The sequence below is a fragment of the Trichomonas vaginalis genome, chromosome V (genome assembly GCF_026262505.1).
Source record: "Trichomonas vaginalis G3 chromosome V, whole genome shotgun sequence".
NCBI lineage: Eukaryota > Parabasalia > Trichomonadida > Trichomonadidae > Trichomonas > Trichomonas vaginalis.
This window is the reverse complement of record NC_067207.1, coordinates 1,601,943-1,618,817: the sequence shown is the minus strand read 5'-3', so window position 1 is coordinate 1,618,817 and position 16,875 is coordinate 1,601,943. Positions and strand designations below refer to the sequence as shown.

The following is a 16,875-nucleotide window of genomic DNA, read 5'->3' as shown; positions in this document are numbered from 1 at the left end:
AGATGTTAGTTGACCGAGGACCTGGTGACACTTCAGTTCTTCAAAACATTTACGAAGAAGTCTTGACAAAACATTTACGATGAAATCATGACAAAAACAATATACGAAGAAGTCATGACAAAACATGAACATATATAATTTGTGAAAAGCGAAACATTATATAATGTTTTCGACCAGAAGAAGGCTTCTCAAAGTATACTTCCTTGGAACGCCTGTAACTTTTCCTGTAGCGACGATAGACCCTTACTTGTCCGGACAAAGTTATACTAAACATCTTCAGGGCTAGAGGGCACGAAGTGCCTGGAGGCCCCACTTACCTGACCTCAAAATTATATTTTTATATATTATTTTTCATATGTATAAATCATATAATCTATATCTATGCAAATCTCATCTAATTTTTTTTGAAAAAACCGCTACCATTTTTATAATGGTCCATCTTAAATTCATCATAAATTCTGGTACATGTTAGTACCAGAGTCTTCAATCTCAAACACTCTGGTACCAACATGTACCAGACGCGAGTTTCCAATGCCCTCGTACGATTTTCTATTAAGATCTTCTTGAATGAGAAGGTCTTCATAGAAACTCGTACGAGGGCTTCTCTTTTAAATACTCTGGTACCTGCTGGTATCGGAGTCGACTTTACAGCCCTTTCCCCAATTTTGAAGCTGGGAAAGTTTTCAAGCAATGAAAGAGAAGCTCGCTATGAGGTGAAAATCTAGAATTTTTACCTCATAGCGAGTATCCTTTGTTAATTGCTTGAAAACTTTTCTTCAAATTATCAAAATTTCGAGGAAAGTTTCCTTGCTTCAAAGTAGAGATGGAGCCCTTTGAGCCACTGCATATAGGTCAGTGACTCAAAATACTCCATCTCTACTAGAAATCGCCAAAATTTGGGTCGCAATCTTTGAAATGCGACGCAGTTTGGGCAATTTCGCGAGGGACTTGCTCCATTTGGTGCATAGATTCACACTCTATGCACCAGATGGAACAATTCTTTCGCTGACAGCGGGAAACTTGTCTGAATAGTTTAACATTCAGACAAAGTTTCCCGCTGTCAGAGAGGGAATGGAAGGGTAAGAGGTATATATTCATAATGTATACCTCTTACTCTTCCATTCCCTCAAGAAAGTTCAAAAAACTTGGGTGCAATCAGAACTGATTGCACCCAAGTTTTTGAACTTTATATAAGGAATTGTTGGCTATGATGTACTGATCATGAATCAGTACATCATAGCCAACAATTCCTTCGCAAACAGTGGGAAACTTTGTCTGAATAGTTTAACATTCAGACAAAGTTTCCCGCTGTCAGGGAGGGAATTAGAGGGTGGGAGATATATAGATAGACTATAAATCTCTCACCCTTTAATTCCCTCAAGAAAGTTCAAAAACTTGGGTGCAATCAGTTCTGATTGCACCCAAGTTTTTGAATTTTGTATAAGGAATTGTTGGCTATGATGTGGATAGCCGCTGCCAGACCAAATGAATTAACCGTTGTGAATAACGTTTCTGAATCTTTATTTAAAAAGATAAAATATCACGATTTTGGCTGCGTTAAAAATCAAAGAATTGATGTTTTTGTCAAAAATCTTTTAGAAGAAGTTGCACCCAATTACTTTTATCGTATTAAAAACGATTTACTTCAAACAGGTTTTATTCCTTCAATTAGAATTCGCGAGCCTCGATTGACAGATTATAAAACAAAATTGAAAAGAGAAGTTCAATCACGTTTATACCAAGTATTAAATTTTGTTCAGAATCAAGAAGCCAATTTGAATCCATTAAGATTTTTATTGGAAAATGCTGAAGAAAAACTTTCTCAAATAAATGAGAAGATACAAAATTCAATTACATATTTAAGATCGTTTGAAATTCCAAATGAATTGTTAGATACGTATATGTTAGAAATTAATGAATTTTGTTATAATTCTCCAGATTATATTTTAGAACATTTCGAAGAATTTTTAGAGGATTTCAAAGAAAAGAATAATTTAATAGACTAAAAAAATTTATTATTTTTATTTATTGTGAATTTTAAATTGTCACTTTTTAAGTGTTACTCCCTATTGAAAGTGTCACTTTTTGGGGTGTCACTTTTCGGAAATTCTTATATACTCCTCATGATGTGAACCAATTAGGTGACACATATATTAAACGCAAAGTTAAAGCAACTCTAGTTTCAAATAAAGCTTTCACATGTGATGCCGCTTTTAAATGCATGCGTTTATTCGTTGGTTACAAATCATCAAATCAAAGCTTTAAACAATTAGAAGTAGAAACCGAAAGAGGTGATGCCGGTTATCTTCAGATGGATTGCGCCCGTGAATCTTTCGCATTTGCAACATATAAACCAAAATCAGAAAGGAAAGTTAAAAAGTTTGTTCATTCGTTATATAATAATGTTCAAAAATATGATAACTCAGTATGTGGTAAATATATTGACCCTTCAGAAGTTTTCAAGAAAGCAAATGAAGAAGTTGATGTCACTTTTGATATGATTATTCCGGTAAATGATTTGTTAGCATTTCAGGCGTTCGATGATTATCCTAAATCATTTGGTGATATCATTCTTAAATATTATGTTTTCAGGGATACTTTAGTATTTTGTCAGGTTGACCCGTTAAGAGTTGCTGATTTACAAAATTACGTTTATGAAAAGATAACTGATGAAAATTATGAAAAGATTATGAATCATGTTTATAAATATGATCGCAAATTCCAACAAATCGGACTTCCTGCCAAATTAATTACAAGCTTAGCCGCTACATCTGCTGACGCAACAGTTGATGACGTTATTATTTCATGCACAAAGATGGAAGTTTTAGAGGATAAATGCATTACACCAGGATACGGTTTAATTGAAGAATCAGTTAAAGCAATACCACGTTTATTCAGTAAGGAAGATCCATTCATGATTCCAGCTCAACATATTGACGTTCGTTCACTAAATGGAGGTTGCATCACTCCTGAAGGTATTAGCTCAGATTTCTCATACGCTCTTCATAATGTTACAGATGTTGTGTTAGCATTTCCGAAGAATGCAATGCAAAGAACAGTTTTAGAAAATCCAATGCTTCGAGGTCTTCAGGTCACTATAGATTCCAGAAACTTCCCCGATCAAGCGATGACCACAGTGGGCGACATATTCTTTACACGTATGCTTCAAGCTTCTGATTTAGATGGAGTGAATGAATGCACAGAAGAATACGAGGACTCATTAACTAGACCACTGAATGCAGATGATGGCACGCCATTAGCTAGAACATGGAAAGACCAAACTTCATTCTTATGCACTATTCCAGTTCAACGTGATGGAGCGGGTATATTCTTTGATGGATTAGAAACTTTCAACTCACAAGTTACAGTACAAGTGAAAGCTTATCCAATCATTCAGGGTGAAAATGACACTTACTGTTCAAAGGTGACAAATCCTCCTCAGGTTTGGTTTACTAGGACTACATATTGGACATGGACACCGGATGAAGGTTTGAAATATCATCCAACAGGTACACCACCACAGTATAGAAGTTCATATGATGAAATATTGATGAATAGAAATGTTTAAAATTATAAATTTATTTTTGATTAAATGGATTTAAATTCATACACTCCTTATGAAGAATTAGCAGGAGTATATAATACATACATAGATGATATGATTAATGAAGCATTGAGTGATAATAGAAATGCTCTATCTAAGGAAAAATTAATGAAAATTCATATTCTGAATGTTACTTAAATTCAATCACTGCAGCAATTGGTAAACAAAATAAAGGTAAAACATTAACGATATTAAAACAAATTATCATTATTGCTAACACTTCCCCCTATTCACATGTGTTAATTTATATCAACCGTTCAGGTTCACCTTCAGATGATACATTTGAATCTTTAAAGCATTTAATCAAAATTCCAATTATTTATTTATCACAAGAAGAAGCAGAAGATTATTTAAAAAACTTTTTAATGTATAAAGAATTATATAATACAATCAAGAAGCAAGGATTAGAGGATAAAATTATTGATAAACAACGGGATGAATTATTTGAAACACTTTCTATTTCAAATTTTGATAGAGAATTTTTGCATTCACTCATTTTTCTAGATGATGCAGTGAAATCAAAACTAATAACAAATGAGAAATCATATTTTAATCAGTTATTAACTCAATGTCGACACATTCAGTGTTCATTCTTCATGGCTGTTCAATACTTCAAAGCATTAAGCACAAACATTAAATCAAATCTATCAACCCTTTTCATTTTCAGTGGGTTTAGTCGTCAACAGTTGAACGTTATGCTTTATCAAGTGAATTTACCAATGAGCATTAATGAACTTTACACACAATATCAGCAATTAGGTGAACATGGAAAAATAATAGTTGATTTAAATAAAGGAGTGTTAAATTTGATTAACTTTTTATAATTAATTTTTATTTTTTATTTATAATTAAACATGACAGAAATAGCAAATCTTCTACAGGTTCCATTAAAACAAGGAACAAACAAAAAGGGTGCATATAATAGAACTATGAAAGTTCCTGATGGAATGAAAGAATTAGTTCATATTGTTGCTGGTCTTCAAAAAGATGTTAAACAAATGAGAAACGTTTTAACATTACCAGAAGCTCAAGCATATGCCAAACGTCAAGGTCCAAATTGGGAAGCACACGAAGCAGACATTACGGGTCCAAATGGAAAACCTGATGGTATAAATGAAGTTTTCGTTACTGATGGTCAAGGTAATATTAAAGTCATAAATGGTTATAAATTAACTATAACTGATTATCCTAAACGTAAAGCATATAATGAACGTTATCCTATGCAATTTGATGAAAATGGAAAAGCTGTTAAACAATACATTGGAGAAGGTGAAATGGTCCAATTAATTCATACCGTTATAATCCATATTCTTATTTCAATGAAGAATTAAATGCTATTGAAGAGGGACCGGATGGATTACCACGATATTCTAACCAGTTTGATGGTCAATATGCAAATATTAGACCTGAAATTTCAGCTAAGAAATTCTTTAAAGTTGCTTTATTCGATCCAGTTTTCGCAAATGTTAAAGATGAACTTAAACAGCAATTCCAACCAATTATAGTAGCAAGAATTGCATCAGGTGCTTTATCTCAAGCATTCAAAGATTTAATTAAGAAACCATTATATCAGCAACGAGGTTTAACTTATGATTTAGTTAAGGAATCAGATAAAAGAAAATTTGAGAAATCAGATGATTATAAGAATGCAATTAATGAATATATTAGGTCTATTAATTACAATGAACCAGCTAAAAATCAACTTCAAGAACAAATACAGGGAATAATAGATTCAAAACTTCCAGCAAAATAAAAGTTTAAATATATTTTTTTATTCGATTATAAATGAGAAGACGTTTCACTAGTCAAAAGAACACTAACGCAAAAGCAGAGATTACGGTTGGTTATAACGTAAATGATGATAAATCACGAATTATTCAAAATGTTAAAGTTAATGTTAGCCCTGAATTAACAAGGTCAGCAACTCAACCAAATTTATTAACTCGTGACTTACCGAAAAAGGAGGAGGAGCAAAATAAAGAAGATGGAGACCCAATCATTTTATCTGAACCCGGTAAAGAACCTGTTGAAATTCCCACTTATCCAACATACCCAGCACCACTTGATAACCCATATAAAATAGACATTAATTCTGAATTAATGAAAATTTACCGTGATATAATAATTAATAATTATGATTCAATAATAAATTTAATTGATCAATCCGGTTTAATTATTTTACCTTATGAATCATTAATTCACATTATCGCCATTCTTTGTGATGTTCAAGATTCAGACGTTAAGATTCAATTTTTCATAGATGATGAGGTTTCATGCTGCGGAACAGTTGCAAAAATAAATCCTATAAAGGATATTAGCACAATTAAGATATCAAAGAACGGAACAACAACTGAACTTCATTTAACATATAATGATATTTATAATAAAATAGTTGATGAATATAAAATATCACTTGAAAAATTCTTTGTTAAGGCTATTTAATATTCAAGCATTAACATTATCGAATAATAATCCTTTGAATCATAATCAATAATAATTGACCTTTCACCAGTTTCTATCGTTTGTTTTATTTCTTTTTGTTCCCCACTATCCGGATCGGTCATTGTAATTGTTTTTGTTATAGTATCAGCTTTATCTTTAACTTCAATCTTTTTTCCATCGGGATATTTAAACCAAAATTCCAAAAATTCGATATTGTCAATCTGTTCATATTTTAATCTATCAATTACATTTTTAATACCATCTGAAAATCTTATGAAATGGTCATTATATGGGTTTGATTGAACTAAATTTGAATGAAGTGAAATATAACCTGTTGATGAATATGACACTGACTCATATTTTCTGAAAACACTAAAATTTATAACATGAATGAATTTCTTATTCGTTGAATTTATGAATTCTTGAGGTAATCTTATTCTAGTTTTATTTATCACTGGAAAATAACGCTTTACCATATTTTTAATCCTAATAAAAAATGTCAATTATCAATATTATTTCGAATAATAACTGTGAATTAAATTTAACAGTTAGCGGAATTTATAATGTTACTCTCGTTTCTGTGAGTGGTAAATTTAATCCCATTCTTTTAGACCCTTCAGATTATATATCATTTATTAAAGATGACCATGAGCCGCATAGCGGCGGGTCGTAGACCTTGAAAAAACGTATGATATGTATATAAATAATGTGATAGCGAAATGGGATATTAACATGATTTTAAGTTATTTAAATGAATCATTTATCGTATGGTATGAAGAAAATTTTAAATCAAAACCTGATAAACTTTTTGAACTTGATGAAATAAATAACCTTATTAAATTTCCGCTGAAAATTAAATTTTGTACTCCTCATCTTCGTTCATTGTTGGGATATTAAATTTTGAAAAAGATGTTGGGGATGTTTTGTATTCTGACACTGGTTCCAATTTCATTTTAATCAAATGTGATAAAGTTAATACCCCAATGAGATTTTCACATCAAACATTAGACCTCAACTCTTACCCATCAATACAAAACATTTTATCCATCAACTTAAACACATTTTCTTTATCATATCCGTTTCAATTATCCGGGAATTCATTTATTCTTCATTCAAAACATTTATCAAATATTAAATTTAGAATAACTGACCTATTTGATTGTGATTTAGAATTTATGAATGAAATATTATGGCAATTTCAAATAGAGAAAATAGCTGATGAGATAACGGATTAAATATTTATTTTTAAATCGTAATAAATGATTAAACAACAGCAACTTAAGGCGCAAAGCGCCCAGGTCCTTCAGACCATTACATACGCCACATATGCATATAATTCAAAGACGGCAGAACAAACGCAAAGGTTGAAATGTGGAGATAGTATTGAAAAATGACCATTTCGAATTCGTTTGCAAAGGTGGTGCAGTGATATCAAATATAAAAGAAATTTTATTTATGAATTCAAAAATTAATGGAATAACGGATGATATAACATCAATTCCACCAGAAGAACAGAGATATTACGCATTAAATGCATTTCCTAAAGTTTTGAAGATTGGAAGATTTAATTTAAATGAGGAATTCATAGAAGGTTTCCTAAATGACATAATGAAGAAGGTGGATAAGGAATATGTGGATAGTGAGTTAATGAAGAAAGCAGATAAGGAATACGTTAATACTGAATTAAATAAGAAGGTAGATAAGGAATACGTTAATACTGAATTAATGAAGAAGGTAGATAAGGAATACGTTAATACTGAATTAAATAAGAAAGCAGATTTAGTTTATGTAAATACCGAGTTAAATAAGAAGGCAAATTTGGTTTATGTTGATGAAAAAGATAATGAAATTAAAGAAAAGGTTGAAGGGTATCATGAATGGACATTGAAGACTTTTAAAGTTAAAGCTGATACAGAATGGGTTTCAGGATGTTTAGACCTTAAAGCAGATAAAACTTATGTTAACGATGAGTTAGAGAAGAAAGCAGATAAAACATATGTTAACAATGAGTTAGAGAAGAAAGCAGATAAGGAAAAAGTTATTTCATTCATTAATACTGAGTTAGCAAAGAAAGCTGATATATCATTTGTTAATGAAGAAATAAAACAATCAGAGGTCTATTTTACTCCACCATTTTTAAATTTTATGAAATCATCAGATAAAACCTTTGATATAGATTCTTTTGAATGGATATGTTTCGATGGAGTGACCACGTATTTATTTTATACAGCTGGAGTGCTTTATTATTTTAAAACAAATGATTTTAAAAACTATGAATCATTTATTCCATCTGTTTGGAATCCTGATACACGAAAGCCAATCATTAATCCAAGAATTTTATATGTTGAATATAATAACGGTAAATTTATGGGAATGATAACGGTTGGAGATGATTTTTGCCCTTGTTATTCATTCGATTGTATCCAATGGTTCAAATGTAATTTAAATCAAGATGCTAAATTTAAATATCCAAATAATTCTATTAGATGCGTTAATAATAAATGGGTACTAATTTATGAAGTCAATCAAATTTTCATTAGTGAGGATGGGATAAATTATTATATGTTTAGTATGATGTCATCAGATTTGGAAATTGATTATACAAGTAAGTGGTATTACATTAACAACATGTATTTTATCCTACAAAATGATAAAATTTATAGATCATATTCAATACCATTTGGTCGTTTTGAACAAATTTTTCAAGCTGATGGAGACATTGAAGCTTTATGTTATGCTTCAAATGTTTGTGTTCTTGTTTCAGGTGGTATGGTCTATTCATATCCTGTAAGTTATAACAGACATATTTATTTATCACAAGATTTTTCACAGGATCCAGAGAAAACACCAAGTTGGGAATTGGTTTATTCATTCACTCCAAAACTTACTCGAAATTATAGATTTACTAATTTATTTTATATTGATGGGTATTTCATTGCTTTAGGATGTGGTGATTTAGTAAATATCAGTAGTGATGGAAGAAACTGGTCTGAAATCACAAAATTTCAAGATGTTAGAAAAGCAATTTTCAAAAATAATACGTTAATATTGATGACAAGACCAATTTTAATTTCTTACCCAGTTTCAATATTATATAATAAATTCAATATTCATAATGGATTAAATACAATTCTTGAGATGATTTACCCCATTGGTTCAATATATACATCAATGAATTCAACAAATCCAGCTGATGTATTCGGTTTCGGTACATGGCAACAAATAACCGATTCGTTTCCTCTACTGTGCTAATAGTTCAAAACAAACCGGTGGAAGTAAAAAGATTACTGGCGAAAATTTACCTGCTCATAGTCATTATGTTAATTTAAACACTCAAGACTCGGGCTGGCATAGTCATACTTATACTAATTCGTTTGAATATCCTGATGGAAATAATGGATTTCCTGATGGATGGTCTGATAGAGACGCTAGCAGGGGTAAATATTGGTACGGTAATAAAAATAGATGGAATGAAGGATATACTTCAAACGGTTCAGGTACACATTCACATAACGTTTCAGGATATACACAAACGACAGGAAGAGGTACAGATTACATGCCACCTTATATGACAGTTTATGCATGGTTTCGCGTTCAATGAACGCTCAATGTTTGTTTCACAAACTTTAGAACGGCATAATTTAAATTTTTATTTTAGTATAAATGAAGATTCTACCATATGGTGTTATTGGAAGAGATAAAGATGGAAACCCAATATTTGATCCAAAGTTAAAATTAAAGTTACTGAAACCAAAACAGAATGAAAAAGAGAAAAAATGAGAAATGAGAAAATGAGAAAGAAAAAAATTTAAATTATACAATTTTATTTTTATCATAAATGACAAAATTAATTAAGCCAACTATTTCTAAATTAATGATACCAATGAAATCATTTCATGGAGTACTTATCCCAGGTTCTTCACAATTAGCCGGGACAAGTGTTGTGGCTCAAGGTGGAACATTAGCGAATCCATTCAAATTAACTAAAGATGAACTTAATAAAATGATGATAAAATAACTGATAACAAAATTTTATTTTTATATAAATGGATACCCCACAAGCTCAAAATTTACCACGAATCATAACAAGGGAGGAAATGATAAAAATGATGCAAGAACGAATTAAAAACAACAAACCACGAAAACCGAGAAGATGCGGTTATGCAGTAATGATGGAAAGAAGAACCCAGAAGGGTTTGGCGTCTCGAAGAGACGTTGTCGAAGAGGAATAAAAATTAAATTTGGATTGAGTTTAAAAATTCATCTTTATTAAATTCATCTCTTCCAATCAATTTATTTATTCTATTGTTGTAAACAGAAATTCATCAAAAGTGACACCTCAGAAAAGCTAAAATATTGAATTTTTGGAACTTTTGATAGAGCACGTTTTTAAATATTAATTAAAGTAAATGTATATTTTGTAAAGATTCTTTTTAATAAAAAAATAAAATTTTGAAGAAGAACACAAAATCTTCTGAAAAATAATATCACACAAACTCATATTATTTTCTAATATATAACTATTTTATATAAAAATCAAATTCAATGATCTTAAAAGCGAAGGATAAACCTCAAAATTTACGAATATAATGAGTGGAATATAATGCTTATCTATCATAAAACCATATGAAATATCAATTTTTGCTTTACGCCTAATTTTTGACGATAATTAGCAAAAAATGTTAAATGTTAACACTCAGTCCATTTGAATATGAAAAATAAAATTGACTTTGATTAAATGTTTTTATTTATCATGCAATTCTTCTTGCGACCAAAGATTTGAATAAAAGTTCAAAAAATAAGATAGCTTAAAAAATAATATACGGTAGTGTTTACTAATAGATGAATAGTATATAAATTCTATTAAAATGGATTTGATCCAAAAAAATATAAAACCAAAAATAATTGTTATAATTTAAATGAAGAAGTAATTTAAAACGATTTTATTTATGATCAAATTTTATATATTTTTTTGGATCAAATCCATTTTAATAGAATTTATATACTATTCATCTATTAGTAAACACTACCGTATATTATTTTTTAAGCTATCTTATTTTTTGAACTTTTATTCAAATCTTTGGTCGCAAGAAGAATTGCATGATAAATAAAAACATTTAATCAAAGTCAATTTTATTTTCATATTCAAATGGACTGAGTGTTAACATTTAACATTTTTTGCTAATTATCGTCAAAAATTAGGCGTAAAGCAAAAATTGATATTTCATATGGTTTTATGATAGATAAGCATTATATTCCCACTCATTATATTCGTAAATTTTGAGGTTTATCCTTCGCTTTTAAGATCATTGAATTTGATTTTTATATAAAATAGTTATATATTAGAAAATAATATGAGTTTGTGTGATATTATTTTTCAGAAGATTTCATTCTATATGCCTATGAAAAGTACTCTCAAAACTAACTTTTTCCTAATTATAATTAAATCTAGAATATTGTATTATGCTTAGTATTATTTCATTTTTCTCATTCAATTTAGAATTTACAAATGTCAAAAAATTGAGAGCTGTCACTTTTGATGAATTTCTGTTTATTACACTATTAAATTCTTTTATTTTGCTTCACTCAGTTTAAGGATTGAACGGTAAGTTTCTAATTTTTCGATTATTTCTTTCCTCTCTTTATCGTTTTCAGTTCCTTTAGTTTTATGGGCATCAGCCCCGCCGCATTGCGGCTTCTTTTTGTAATAGCATATTTTCGATTTAATTCTGTTTAATTTCTTTTTATATTCATTGTCTGGACTCTGAATCTTAATTGAATCAGGACTCTTGGCTGCTTTGTTGTCACTCATTTCTTACGAAATAAAAAAATTAAATATTATTTAAATATAATGGAGTAATAAAATAAATCGGAATTTCTATTAATTTATTGTCAACTTCAACTAATGCATTGCCGTTAATATATCTAACAAATTCAGCTATTGTGTCAAATCTTCGTCTTCTTTTTGTCATTGATTTATTAGTTTTTCCATAATCGAGATGAATCAAAACTTTATCCCCTTGTTTAAAATTCATGAGCCCCGAATTAATTTGTTCACGTTTAACATCATTTAACCTTTCCATTTGCTTTCTAATATATTCCCATTCTTTTGAAATATCATTTTTCATTTCCACTGGTTTCATGTTTATAGTTCTATGCCATGTATTATTGTAATAATATACTAACTGCTGTATGATGGAGTCATGATTTCCATCCCAGTATATCTGACCGTTAACTCCTAACACATCTCTAAGAGTTCTCATTACCGCATCAACTATTTTATTATGAAACGTATATGGAGAAGATGAAAAGTAAAAATTAATTTGTGGGAAATAATGAATCATAGCTGCCTGAAATCCTTTATCACCATCACCCCTTATATTATCTACTCTTTCATGATCTAGTAAGTATTGTATAGCTCTTCTTGTTTCCTGTTCTGTTTTCCCTTTCACCGGAATGCAATATAAATATCTAGTGTTAATGTAGTTAGTATGGCTAAGTCGTGTACTGAGGCACTGCGCGCCTCCGTACACCACTTAACCTTAAATATTTACAAAACCAGTAACGTATATTTTACAACACAAACGACAACACTAACTTAACCTTAAATATTTACAAACCGCCAACCACTAATGACTTCATTAATGTAAAAATAAACGTTCTCACTTACAAAAGTATTGCAACTCCTCCCATTGCTGTGCTTCACATAACAGCTCATAATCTTCTGACTCACTTTCTTCTTCATATAGGTCAAAATCACTGTCAAAATGAATGTTAGTAAGTTTTGACAAAGCTAATGAAACACGTTTACCGTTTGTATCGTATGCTTGTATAAACTTTCCATTCTTCATTCCTTCATAAACGCTCAAACTAACTTTACCCTTTCTCCCTCGTATCTGATAGAATGTATTTTCACGAGGAACGAAGAACAAATTCTTGAACTCATGACCGTTGTAGTTTGTTATCTCAATAGTTTTCGTCATTTATATAAAATAAAATAAAAAATTATTTAAAAATAAACTTAAAAATTAATGATATCACCACCCTCACACGTATGAAAACATAGCGCAAAAATAAATTTAGGTGAAGTGGTGAGATCTCACCTCTTTTTTCACCTGTTTTTTCACCCTGTTGAATTCATTGCTTTATAACTCTCTTCCTTGGTTTCTTTTTAGTTGCTTTCTTCACGTCTGTCTCCAACTTGACTGTCTTTCTTCTTCGGCCGTAATGATACTAGCTACTTCCACCAGTCAATGGGTCAAATGGTCTTTCGTAAGGGTTTCCATACATTCCATAGGGACCATACGGAAGAACTACTGGTGGAGAAGAAACATTTTCTTTAGTTCCATCGAATCTATTTAAATGCATTGTTTCACCTTTCATCTGGTCATTAAAGTCTTTTGCATGTTTTGCAAACTCATCGTCCTTTCCTAAAGCATTTTCTGACTCAGTCGCAACCAAATTGGATGCTTTATTTATGAGCCCTATTTTATTTAATCTTAACTTCTTTGCAACCCAGCCTCCAATCTTCCCTTTATTTGCATCTAATGTCTTCGAAACCCTTCCTCCACTCATTTTATTTACTGCGTCATAAGCTCCAAGTGCTTTTGCTCCAAATGCTAATGCTTTTGTTCCCATTGCGCCTAAAGCTGCCCAAGCTACCATTTACACCATATTAAAATCATCTCTCTTCAATATTATCTCATAAAAGTTCTCGTTACTGGAGAAAGTCAATGAAACATAAACATTCTCACGGGCTTCACCCTCACCGCTTTGCGGTCTATCTAACTTCTTTCTTATCTCATCTATTCGCTTCAAAATGTCTGAACAATTGCTAACATCTTCTACAACAGTTATTTCATCATGAATGACTTTCAAGAACAAGCTCATTTAATATGCTATTAAAATCATCTCAATAATGAGTCCATCCTTTCCGTCTTTTGGTAGCACAACATCTTTCATTGAAGAAGGTTCGACAAGTCTTATGTTAAACTTACTGACAAAGTTTGTTATACTATAATGCTTCGGCGGCGAATACATGTAGTTTGAAAGACATAATATTGATTCTTCAGCAAATTCACTTATACTGGATTTTATAACAATGTTCTCACGAGACCAAACGCCACCAATTGACAATCTTGTAAGCAATCCTGCTGAGCCTTCTACTGTAAACGTCGATGGTAACATTCCACGAAGGTCATCTATTGACATCTTTGAGTCACTGAATTTAAAGATTTTCTTAAAGCAATCGTCATTATCTAACCATGCAATAGCTTTGAAGTTTTCATTCGAATATACATCTGCTTCATTAAATGTAAAACCTGACTTCTTTGCAGAGACAATTTTAAAATCTATTGCATTTGTTTCAAAATTATATGCTATGGTAACTTCTGAAGGTAATGGGTGTCCTTCTGCTATAAGTTGTTCTTCATACCGTTTGAAGCTTTGTGTTAAAAACTTTCATGTCATCTCCTGTATCTAAGTTCACATACACAGCAACAGGGAAACTATCTTGCTTCTTTGTTTCATCATTATATCTCAAAACATTAAAGTTCTTCAATAATATTGTCCTTCCTGCTGGAATACTTCTAACTTGTCTTATTTCAATAGCTTTCTCACCTCCTACATACTCTACCCAGTGTCTTGGATATTCATAAGTATACTGACTTTCTTGAATTTTGGTTGGTTTCATCATAACGTGTTCATAGTATATCTTTATACTCTTATCAGTTAGACTCGGTGCTATGTTCTGAAAATTTCTGACTTGCATTTTTAATGGAGATAAAATGAAGCATTTAATACATGACGTAGATGAAGACATGAATGAAACTACAGACAAACTTAACTCTTCTCTCATTCTTCCTTTCAGCAAAGATTATGAATTCTGTTCAAATGGTGTGTATTTCTATTGTGGAAAGATGGGTTCAGGTAAGACATTTAACCTCATTCGTCATATACTCATAACAGAGCGTTTAGGAAACGACTCTTACTATGACCAAATCATTATATCAGCAACTTCAGACTCTATGGATTCAACAGCGAAAACATTCATGAGTAAAGTTCAAGCATCTGTCGTTAAAGTTCCAGATAGCGAACTCATTGAATTTCTTCAACGTTACATTCGACGTAAGAGAAATATTATGCTATTGTAGAGTTTATACAGTCAGGAATGCAAAAGACTTCAGAAGAGATGGAAAGAATTATTGACAAACACCACTTACGTCAATACTCAGGAGTTTACGATATGAAACGACTGACAAACTACATTCTATCAAAACTTTCAAAATACCCCTTAAAAAGTATCCTTCAAACACTCTGCTCGTTTGTGACGACTTCGCCGGAAAAGGTTTAGTGTCAAAGCCTGACTCACCATTAGCTAACATCATAACTAAAGTCAGACATTACCATTTAACTGTAGCAATACTTATGCAAACATGGCGTTTCCTTGCTTTAAACATAAAACGTCTCATAACTGACTTCGTTATCTTTCAAGGTTTCTCACGCTATGATATTGAACTCATTTGGAAACAGTCAGGTATAACATTACCTTTTGAAGAAATTTGGGAAGCATATAAGTCTCTCATCTCTCCTCGTTCATACCTTGAGATTCATATCATGACTAATACCATTAAAGTCAAAAATATTCCATGGGAACGACCAACATTGTTTTAAATCTTATGCTTAATTGACTGATGGTAAACAAATTCCATGCATCTCTGTCGTCATTTCTGTTAATATTTTTGCTGTCATTCATATCATCCACTTCCCCATCCGTTAGCTTTTGAGGATATGCGTTAGAATAGCTGTTCTTAAATGAAGGCTTTTCACCTTTGAGAGCATAAACTCTATAACTTTCTGCATACTTTATGTTTGAACCTCCTGAGCCATCATTGACATAAATTTTTATAGGCTTCCACCCTTTGTTCATGTTCCTGCTTCTTCCCTTAGCTCTTTTGTTCAGTAGTTCTACATCTTTATACACAGCTCCTGTCTCAGTGAATTCAACAATATTTTCATTCGTTAGCTTTACATTCAAACCCTTGTCGAGTATATTGTTCATTTCATACATATAAAAGGTTTTTATTCTATATGAAATGAGAAGCAAATCCATCTTAGCTGGTGCCGTTAATGTTCCAATTGAACCAACATCAAATGTTGACTCACGAACGACAAACAATATTGTCATAAAGAACTATAGTTCAGAGTGTTTGAAAGAAAAAGAACCAGATCTTAAGTCGGGACCTTCGGTCTTGGCGCATGGCGCCGTGAATTTAAACACAGCTTCAAACGCTAACGCTACATCAGATGTTAAGTTAGAGTATCCACCACTGGACCAATTCTTTCAAGAGAAGCCAACGACAACCCTTACACAAATGTTCAAACAAATCCTTCAGATAACGTAGACCATTACCTTCTTCAGTTATACCAAACAATTTTACTCAAAGACGATAAGAAGCTTTTGGTAAATCTTATAAGCAAGAACCAAATAATTCTAACAAAGGAGGACCTTGAAAATGTTATATCACGAATAACAGGGAAACAATGTGTCATTGACTATCTCGACCCTGAAATCGAATGCTGTGGTCAAACGCCACCATTCATGAAAATAGGTAACATCCGCATCATTGAAACACCAGGAACTACAGGAGTTGAGTTTAAGTATAAATATTCGAACGAGTATACAAAACTTTCAACAGAATATAAAATTTGCTTGAAATATTTTTAGTAAATTAAAGCAATTTGTAATATCTATCCAAAACTTCTTCAACAGTATCGAACTCATCTTCATAATGCAAACCTAATCTTATTGACTTGTGCAGTTTTCACTA

At 31.3% G+C, this 16,875-nt stretch overlaps 10 protein-coding genes and 4 pseudogenes across 14 annotated transcripts, besides 9 other annotated features; 10 read left to right on the top strand and 4 right to left on the bottom strand.

Annotated features, from left to right (window-relative positions):
- Positions 1-322: 322 nt before the first annotated feature.
- Positions 323-2,120: a mobile genetic element.
- TVAGG3_0262020 (zinc ion binding protein family) lies at positions 1,458-2,006 on the top strand (the record flags this gene model as incomplete). The annotated part of the gene is made up of 1 exon (XM_051228363.1): positions 1,458-2,006. The coding sequence occupies one exon, from the start codon at positions 1,458-1,460 to the stop codon at positions 2,004-2,006; it is 549 nt and encodes a 182-aa protein (XP_051098093.1).
- Positions 2,092-2,120: a terminal%2Cinverted (terminal inverted repeat of MuDR-2_TvMULE3 transposon ID:TVAGG3_0262010).
- A 101-nt stretch (positions 2,121-2,221) lies between these two features.
- TVAGG3_0262000 (uncharacterized protein) lies at positions 2,222-3,024 on the top strand (the record flags this gene model as incomplete). The annotated part of the gene is made up of 1 exon (XM_051228362.1): positions 2,222-3,024. A coding segment is annotated over one exon (803 nt), but the record flags the coding sequence as incomplete, so codon positions are not given.
- Positions 3,025-3,160: 136 nt separating this feature from the next.
- On the top strand, positions 3,161-3,568 carry TVAGG3_0261990 (uncharacterized protein; the record flags this gene model as incomplete). The annotated part of the gene is made up of 1 exon (XM_051228361.1): positions 3,161-3,568. One exon carries the CDS (start codon positions 3,161-3,163, stop codon positions 3,566-3,568), a length of 408 nt encoding a protein of 135 aa, XP_051098091.1.
- Positions 3,569-3,741: 173 nt separating this feature from the next.
- Positions 3,742-10,353: a mobile genetic element.
- TVAGG3_0261980 (uncharacterized protein) lies at positions 4,459-4,745 on the top strand (the record flags this gene model as incomplete). The annotated part of the gene is made up of 1 exon (XM_051228360.1): positions 4,459-4,745. A coding segment is annotated over one exon (287 nt), but the record flags the coding sequence as incomplete, so codon positions are not given.
- On the top strand, positions 5,390-6,098 carry TVAGG3_0261970 (annotated as a pseudogene). Its single transcript has one exon. A coding segment is annotated over exon 1 (709 nt).
- TVAGG3_0261960 (uncharacterized protein) lies at positions 7,502-8,134 on the top strand (the record flags this gene model as incomplete). The annotated part of the gene is made up of 1 exon (XM_051228359.1): positions 7,502-8,134. A coding segment is annotated over one exon (633 nt), but the record flags the coding sequence as incomplete, so codon positions are not given.
- TVAGG3_0261950 lies at positions 8,618-9,647 on the top strand (annotated as a pseudogene). Its single transcript has one exon. A coding segment is annotated over exon 1 (1,030 nt).
- Positions 10,353-10,390: a mobile genetic element.
- Positions 10,354-10,390: a terminal%2Cinverted (terminal inverted repeat of Banshee-A3 transposon ID:TVAGG3_0261930).
- A 1,176-nt stretch (positions 10,391-11,566) lies between these two features.
- Positions 11,567-11,603: a mobile genetic element.
- Positions 11,567-11,603: a terminal%2Cinverted (terminal inverted repeat of Banshee-A3 transposon ID:TVAGG3_0261920).
- A 15-nt stretch (positions 11,604-11,618) lies between these two features.
- TVAGG3_0261910 (uncharacterized protein) lies at positions 11,619-11,858 on the bottom strand (the record flags this gene model as incomplete). Its single annotated transcript, XM_001286259.1, has 1 exon — positions 11,619-11,858. The coding sequence occupies one exon, from the start codon at positions 11,856-11,858 to the stop codon at positions 11,619-11,621; it is 240 nt and encodes a 79-aa protein (XP_001286260.1).
- Positions 11,859-11,877: 19 nt separating this feature from the next.
- Positions 11,878-12,309, bottom strand: TVAGG3_0261900 (uncharacterized protein; the record flags this gene model as incomplete). The annotated part of the gene is made up of 1 exon (XM_051228358.1): positions 11,878-12,309. The coding sequence occupies one exon, from the start codon at positions 12,307-12,309 to the stop codon at positions 11,878-11,880; it is 432 nt and encodes a 143-aa protein (XP_051098088.1).
- A 399-nt stretch (positions 12,310-12,708) lies between these two features.
- Positions 12,709-13,029, bottom strand: TVAGG3_0261890 (uncharacterized protein; the record flags this gene model as incomplete). Its single annotated transcript, XM_051228357.1, has 1 exon — positions 12,709-13,029. One exon carries the CDS (start codon positions 13,027-13,029, stop codon positions 12,709-12,711), a length of 321 nt encoding a protein of 106 aa, XP_051098087.1.
- Positions 13,030-13,208: a terminal%2Cinverted (terminal inverted repeat of Maverick-1B transposon ID:TVAGG3_0261650).
- Positions 13,030-16,875: part of a mobile genetic element that runs on past the window's edge.
- Positions 13,379-13,711, bottom strand: TVAGG3_0261880 (protein of unknown function, DUF4107 family; the record flags this gene model as incomplete). Its single annotated transcript, XM_051228356.1, has 1 exon — positions 13,379-13,711. A coding segment is annotated over one exon (333 nt), but the record flags the coding sequence as incomplete, so codon positions are not given.
- TVAGG3_0261870 (uncharacterized protein) lies at positions 14,509-14,703 on the top strand (the record flags this gene model as incomplete). The annotated part of the gene is made up of 1 exon (XM_051228355.1): positions 14,509-14,703. One exon carries the CDS (start codon positions 14,509-14,511, stop codon positions 14,701-14,703), a length of 195 nt encoding a protein of 64 aa, XP_051098085.1.
- TVAGG3_0261860 lies at positions 14,866-15,718 on the top strand (annotated as a pseudogene). Its single transcript has one exon. A coding segment is annotated over exon 1 (853 nt).
- Positions 16,141-16,780, top strand: TVAGG3_0261850 (annotated as a pseudogene). Its single transcript has one exon. A coding segment is annotated over exon 1 (640 nt).